Source organism: Lycium barbarum, chromosome 5 (assembly GCF_019175385.1).
Source record: "Lycium barbarum isolate Lr01 chromosome 5, ASM1917538v2, whole genome shotgun sequence".
Taxonomy (NCBI): Eukaryota; Viridiplantae; Streptophyta; class Magnoliopsida; order Solanales; family Solanaceae; genus Lycium; species Lycium barbarum.
The window spans coordinates 125399848-125408515 of NC_083341.1; the positions used below are offsets into that span (position 1 = coordinate 125399848).

General features: G+C 30.8%; 1 protein-coding gene across 1 annotated transcript; it reads left to right on the top strand.

The window, feature by feature from the left end:
* The first annotated feature begins 8062 nt into the window (after positions 1–8062).
* Positions 8063–8668, top strand: LOC132639746 (uncharacterized). Its single transcript, XM_060356170.1, has one exon. The coding sequence runs from the start codon at positions 8063–8065 to the stop codon at positions 8666–8668; it is 606 nt and encodes a 201-aa protein (XP_060212153.1).

Consider the following 8668-nt stretch of genomic DNA (forward strand, 5'->3'; position numbering starts at 1 on the left):
ACAGAAATAAATAGAGGAGGTCCTTCAGGGGCCACGGATGACCAAGTAGCTCACCCTGAATCACTGAAAGATGTCACCCTCGCGTATCAGCCACGGGGTGTAGAACTGGAACCTGGGTCGTACTCTGCACTCAACAAAAAGTACAGCAAGAGTAGTATCAGTACAACACTAGTACCGGTAAGCATCATAGGCCGACAGTGATTAGATAACGCATGAAGAAGTGGAAACTAACAAGTAGCACATAGAGCAAACAGGTATGGTCACGTATCATATACAAGTAAAGTGTAAAGGAATCATGAAATCAACCAAGACAGATATAGTTCACTAGATGATCAGTCAAATATATGAGTGAATGAATGCAATGCAATAGTCACCTCTCTCACTCCATTCTCGTACACACATGCTAAGGGCAGTGCCTCGAAGCCATGACCCATGGGGGACCCGCGAAGTCCATGTACCACTCGTGCTCTCCGGTAAAAACCTCGGAGGCTATCAATCAATCTCGATCTCTGGCAAAGACCTCGGAGTCTCTCTGTCACTCTTAATCTCCGGCAAAGACCTCGGAGTCTCTCAATCATTCACCTCACCAATCATCACAACAATAATATGGAAAGCATGTCATGCATGATATCAGTCTCAACAATATCACCAATATGAAATCAACAAGTATAAGTCATATTACTGTCCACTGTTCAATTATCAATATCACCATTCCTTTTTATGTGATGAGTGAGCTAGTATGTGATGGAGATACAAACAAATGATAATCACAGAAAATAACACATACGGAGACAAGCCCACATAACAGCTGACAGAACCAACCTAATTGAAATTCACCTCCACTTCATGCCCGAAGGCCTATCATGCTATCCCCGTCACTTTCTACAACTACATACGATTCTCTAATCAGAGTCTAACTAAAGTAGACCGTAACCTACCTCAATGCCGAGCGGGTGCCACGAACAATCAAACTAATGTCTTCCCTTTGCGTAGAGCCTCTGAACGATCAAAATCTATAAAATATGCGATCTACGTTAGAATACGAATCTAAAGACACCCATATTGCTATACTTATATTCGAAACCCAAAAACAACCTTAAAAAAAATGATCACGGCCTACAAGGGAAAAACTGGAATTTATTAGAAAATCTTATCACCCATAACCTAAGGGTCATATATCTAGAAAATTAGTCAATTTCATCCATAAATGAATTCTCAAATCATTAATTCTCATCTCTTAAGACTAGGGCTTAAAACCTTCAATTATCCCAAAATCTTAATTGTCATGAATTTGACGGTGTACATATAATCCAATACCAAAACGTTCAATTACATTGACCCAACATATAAAGATTGAAGCTGGAACATAATAAACATAATAAAATTTCTAAAGTAGGAAGAAAATTTGAAACAGTGACTTTTAAATAAGAATAAAAAACGTACAGGACCATTTACACTACATCACTTTTATCATTGTTGCCTAAAATGATTTGGTCATCATTACTTCATTATTAGCCCCCAACCATTATGTTACTCAATTTAAAAACTAACAAATTGGCTCCAATATTTCTGCTTCTAACTTGTTCGTTTCCATCTCTTGCTGGCTAAAACGTCACTTCTTGGTGATATATAGCGCTAATAAATTGCTTTCATTCTTTCACAACTTTTGCCAAATAAAACTACTCTTTTTCCATTGCTACAGTGGTCTAACAATCCTAATAATTATATATCTATACCATGTGCATCACGGGGCGATAGAAAATACACTTTTAGAAGAAACACTATATAACCTGAAATCTAAAATTCATCTTTCAAGGAAAGTGATGTGAGGGAGTTCATACCTGAGACCAAAATTACCACTGTAAATGAAAATGGAAAACTAGTTGCAACTCTTAAAGTCTGTCCCCACTATTCTTTTTCAAGCCGCCACATAGATGTTTTAGGGATTGTACTTGGTTTGAGTGAATGAAAGAATGATGCCCTTCTAGTCTATTTACGTGCTATGTTCTTTTCTTTGAGAATGGGCATTGCTTGGGGCCCACTAAACATTCACCTAGTCTAAAGTAAAAGTCCACACCTAATTATTAGGAAAAGTGGGGTAATGCCCAATGTAAAGTTACTAGCTAGTAGGATATGATTAATTTAACTTCTACATAAATTATTTACAAGCATTCAGGTACTACACCTATAATTATTATCAAGGCATACGTAAATGAACCCATAAAATAGTTAAACTCTAAAATTCAGAAATTACTCAAGATCCACCATAAGAAATTATCGTTTGTTACATTCTCCCTCACTTATTCACTTAACCACTTTCTGTACTTATAAAAATTTATCGCTCTGTCAAATACTTTATTTACCAACTTATACCTTCTATGGGTACAAATAATATTCCTTTGAATAAACTATTCATACTCCTTAAATAAATGTATTTCAAAAGTATCCGCCAATTAAATTACCGTGTCACCGATTCCTGCAAGTTAAGAATACCTTCTAAAACTACGAAAAAGGTATTTTAGCGAAAAACGAGACCAAAAGTGCTAAACGACCAAACGAATCGTTACAATAAGTTATGCCCCACGCCCTAAAGAACTTATGCCCCCTAGGCATAAGCTTGATTTTAAAGGGTTAAAATTAAAGACCAGCTCATTTGAAGGTAAACCGTGCAATTAAATGTAAATTATATCGCCTGGAAATGTGGAAGAGAGTTTATACTTAAATTGTTAATTTTTTTCTACTGTTAAACTGTTTAAAGAAGACATTAGTTGTTAGTTAATGGGTCTCCATGATAAATTAAACAAATCATAAAGAGCCAATTTGACTATGCCAACCAAAATGGTAGTACTTATTCTTATTCTGGCCGGTGCTTAGATATTGTGATTGTTGAGGGCACGTTTTCTTATTTCTAATAATAATAATAATAATAACAATAATAATAATAATAATAATAATAATAATAATAAGTGAACAGCAAATACATGATATGAAAAGACATTAGGAAAACTAAGAGGGAATATTTGATATGAATTGTGATAGTACATACAAGTGCTAAAGAAAATATCAAAACAGAATATAGGCAGGCTTGAGACACCTACCTTGCTTTATTATGAAATAAACTAAAAATTTTACTTCAGTATACGTACTCGCACGATGCGCGGTTAGTTGTTAATCGTAATCATGATATGTGTGTGTGTTTGTTTATTGAGCAATTTCAAATTTCAACTTCTTGTAAAATGATATTATTAAACTGACTTGAGCGAATGCTAATAGTCAATACTTATGAAAAACAAACCAAAATATTAACTTAGTTCATTATCTAAGTTGATACCATAACTTTTCACATTTATTTATTTATTTATTTTACAAATTAATCGAAATCATAAATATCCCGTCAAATCCGTATTATCCTCTTGTAGGCATTTGTTTACAATAATACTTTTAGTTAATTTTTTATTTAGTGTTTTACCTATAACCCAAATAATAATTTTAAACCACTTATATTTTTGTTTTCAATATGATATTTAATTTTGAATTGTTGATATTACCTATACAAGAATTTAAATTATATTTTTTTATTCAATATCTATTAAGATTTTAGTTAGATGACTTTACCCAAAGAGTATGTTTTTTTCTAATCATAATTCAAGGACTTTCTCATATCAAATTTAAATATGCCTTATCCTTTCTATATTTATTTATACGCTATAATTTTTTATTTATATACTTTATCTTTTTCTTGTTCCATATTTATTGTGTTAGCATTTGTGAGTACTTAATCATGCGATTGTTTATTAGTTTTCTACTTATGTCCTTGCATATCACTCCTCTTCTAATATAATATAATAAATATTTAGTACTCCTTAAATCTAAATTAATTCTAAAGACTCAAAAATTGCTTCACTATTTAAATTTATAAAAGAAATATTACTTTGACCGCTACAAATAATTAAATCAATCCAAACTTTGAGAATTGAGATAGACCTAAGAATATTGGTGGTACCTCAACGTAATAATTTAACAATCTCTTAGCAGGACGTCACTTGATTGCTTGAATTTTTTGTAACTTATAGACAGAGATTTGATTTATTACTATTATTATTACTATTATTATTATTATTATTATATTATTATATTATTATTATTATTATTATATCAATTATAACGCTATTTTAAAATACTATGTTAAAATCATATACCACATGAAATAAAATTCTCCTTCTAACTTCCCAACAATAAGCTTGAGATGGCCCATGATCTTACAAAATAGTTGATATATTATTTCTCATTTTAGCCTCGTAATGCATTCTTATGCTCAAATCAAAATTAGAACTTTTTCTTAGGACCTTTGGTAAGCTCGAACTATTACATAAAGAATATCTGTATAATTTAGCCCAAAACGATAAGCATTTACTCCCTCCATTCATTTTTCGGAGTAAGATCAGAAGTGCTCATCGTGCTAAATAGGTCGTGTCATAAAGTTTTGAGTCATATGTTAGTCATACATCAAGGTTGGACGTGGGAAGTATAGCAGATTGTGATTAAGAAGTCGACAAAGGTTCGTCGAAAGTTAAATTTCGAATTCCATTAGAATATGGCCAGTTTCCTCGGAGCTTTACTCCCATTATGGTTAGAGTTACGGAGTGATCCACCTATCAAATTAAAGGACGTTAATAATACGTTTGAGTATTAATTAATTTATTTTATTTTTGAACTTAATTCAACATATAGATATCTATAAAGTATCTCTATCACCCTCTTTGTACATTTTATTTTCTTTTATGATACTTTAATTGGTTTTTCCTTCTTATTATGCTACTAAAACTAAACAATATCATATTTAAAATTCTTATTTGAGTTCGTATAAATACAAAAAAAAAGTATATCTTGCAAGTATCTCTATCACCCTCTTTGTACATTTTATTTTCTTTTATGATACTTTAATTGGTTTTTCCTTCTTATTATGTTAGTAAAACTAAAAAATATCTTATTTAATTTATTTTTATTTCAGTTCGTATAAAGTTTAAAAAAAAAGGGTACTTTTATTATCTTGTTTAAAATCTAGCAATAATTATAATTATTATTTTGTATTATATTGCAATAAACAACTAAGTTTTTTGTCGCTTTTAATTTCATTCTGAATTATGATATTAAATTATCATATATGAAAAAAAAATTATGTTTTAAAAAGTTTATTCTGTTGCTAGAACTATTTCATTTTTTTTTTTACTCAATTATAAGATAATAGTCATGTGGTATCCTCCACATTATAACTCTTTCTTATTATAATTTAAAAATTATGATCATAAATTCAAATAAGTGTTCTCATTTGATATCTTTTTCTCCTTTTGTTCCTTAGTTATCCTTATTGCGTTATAACTCTTTTACATTGCGATATGTCTTTCTATTAGCTCGCAAATTGATTTATGACTTGTTTAGCCAAGCCTTTGACTATTTTTTTAATACTAACAAAAACGTACAAAATGATAAAACTCCAAAGTACCTTTTCAAATAAAATAACTTTATGTTTGTAGGGTGAAACTGCAAATTTTAACTTTTCTCCAATAGTAGAAAAATATATTAATTTAGCTGCTACATAAAAACTCTTTTTTCTTGTAATGAAACACCTCTAATATTTTTTTAAATTGTAATTTTTTATCAAGTGAATAAAAGTAAAGTTACTTTCTATAATGTAATTTTGACGGAGAATGATAAATAACTTAAATATTGTATTTACGTGAGATTCTTGAGCTTTATGGGATTAAAAATAATTATATCATAAAAAATAGTGCAACAAAAATGACTTGTAGATGAAAATAAATTTGAACCCTCAAAAAGATTTATATGTGTATGATACATTGTTCGTCGAGGAAAAACCATCAATAAAAAAATATCAATCATATGTGCAAAGCTCGTTTGGCGATATACTTGCTCATATGCCTTTTAGAACACATATGCTTAAATTGTATCCAATTTACCTTCGTTTTCTTTTTATTTATTAGATTAGATTGCATACACATATACAATGAATACAATTTTTTTGAAAATGGTAATCTCTTTCTCTCTCTCTCTCGCTCCCTCTAGAGAGATCGAGAGAGAGAGACAGAGAGAGAGAGAGAGAGAGAGACAGAGAGACACACACACATAAGAGGAAAAGACATACATGCAATTATAACAGCCGTATAAAATAAAATCAAACTAGAGAACATAATGCAAATAAAATTTTATTTGCACAGCGTTACTGATATGGTGAAAAAAGGACTCTTGTATATTCATAATATTTTCACACTCATTCCTTGCTTGATTGGTTTGGCGAAACTCCCTCATATATTTCGGTTCTCCATCGTACTTGTTCATTTTTCAGATATTCATTTCATATTTGTGAGATATTTGTATACATCAGATCTATTGGAACTTCAAATTCCTTAGTTACACTTGTCAAAAAAGATGAATGTAATGTTAATTGTAAACAAATAAGAAATAATAACAATAATAAAGTTAAATTAAGCATGAAAATATACCTTGAATATTAATCAGAGATATTTGATGTGCATAACCTATAATCCTTTTACCCATTATAGAAATCCTGTACGACGGAAAAAACATAACTGGAAGTATTCTTACTATTTAATTTACAACGAGCTTGGTATTTTGAATAAAAAGAATATAGGAGGCATAAATAGACCTTATTAGACTAAACAATGGGAATTAAAACATCTTCCCGCTATCCGACATAGTGTATATGTGAATAGAATAATATTATGACATGTAGAGAAAGAAATAATCAACACCCTTGTGAATGAAATGTTCACAGAAAATTCTGTTGAGATAAACAAAAGTTAAATTTGAAAATAATTTAGCAATGGAAGAGAATAAGAAAGCTTACATAGATTTATGTGTCATTAAAGGGGTTTATATAGTAAGAGGTTAAGAGCTCAAACTTCATGCCAACTTAATTGCATTTAAATTCAAATTCGAATACTTATCAGTCAGTTAAACAATATGTACTTGACAAGTTAGGATTCTAAAATATTGTTATCATATAATTATATATTTGAGTTCGAAAATGATATTTAATTGGTTATCCTTATCTTATAATTACATATTATGTTAACTTTTTTTTTTCTTTCGAATTAGAGATAGGATAAGTACCTTTTTTTTTGCTGAATGGGATAAGTACTTCATAAGTGATGGAATTGTAGTCACTATCAACTATCAAGTTTGTTAGCAATTTAAGTGGACTTGAACTTTTGAATAATTTTATTCTGGAATTAAACATTTCTTAGACAATAAATCTCATATTGCGTATATTTTGTTACACTTTGAATCTTAACTTTTTTTTCCTAATTGATTGAATTTTTAGTTAGTTAAGAAAATCAAATCTATTAAATTTGAATATATTTTATAGATAAACATTCTTTTAAAATATACAAAATACAGAAATACACATATATATCTGAAAGAAATTGATAAGAGTACTAAATTATTTGTTAGCTTGAAATTCCATTGGTTAACAACTTAATGTTCATTATCATTAACTGAATGAGTTTTTAAATGTGCATAGTTCGAATAATTTCTTCTTAATGTTTTTTTTTAATGTCTCTTGTTATGATAGATAATTTTAAATAGCTAGCAACTAAATATATACTGTTAGAATTAAACATCTACTGCACTTGAAATGACCATATATATATATATATATATATATATATATATATATATATATATATATTCATAAAAATATAAGCATTTGATTATTCCTGATAGATTTTCTTGCGTATAAGATTGTTCCTAATAGTTTAATTGCAAGCATTGAAGTGACATTTGCTGCCTATTGTTTTCATAAAGCTTGATTTATTAGAAATATATAAAGCAAATTGAACTATATAAAAAATTCTAGAATTGTGCGTAGGGTTCATGCCAAAATGTACAATTAGGATGTGACTACACGGACTCAAAATTCTGAAATTGTGCGTAGGGTTCATGCCAAAGACTTGACAAAATTTGAGAAGACAAAAAATACACCAAGTCCTGCAACCGTAAATGTGGTGGCAAATGTTGGATGGTGCGGCAACTTATTGGCACTTGGGGAAAGCTCGAGCAAATGACCACTGGGACGCTGCCTACCAAAAGCATGACTAGAAGCTTTTATCTACAGCTACTGAACAACCATGAGAGAATGAATTGGAAATGCTTAATGTTCCATAATGCTGCCCGACCCAAATCTGTGTTTATTTTGTGGCTCTGTCTTCATGGAAAATTGTTGACAATTGATAGACTACTCAGCTGGGGACTGAGCTTTGATCCAGTGTGTGGGCTATGTAAAACGTACAATGAAGACAGTGAACACCTGTTCGTCAAGTGCGCATATGCACAGCAACTCTGGAGCAGAGTTCTGACGTGGTTACAGCAACCACCGACCAGTGCGCAAACATGGCTGCAGCACCTGGAATGGCTGATCAACCGAGGGAAAGGTAAGTCAGAGCAAGCTAGATTATTTCGTATGGTGTGTGCTGAAGTGACGAACTCAGTATGGACCGAAAGGAATGCGAGGATTTTTGAACAGCGAAGCCGTGAAGTGGAGAGGGTTGCCCGCGAAATAGCCTACATATGCAATGTACGAGCTACTCCAAGCCTCCAATCTCTTATGCAGAGCTACACATTCTGA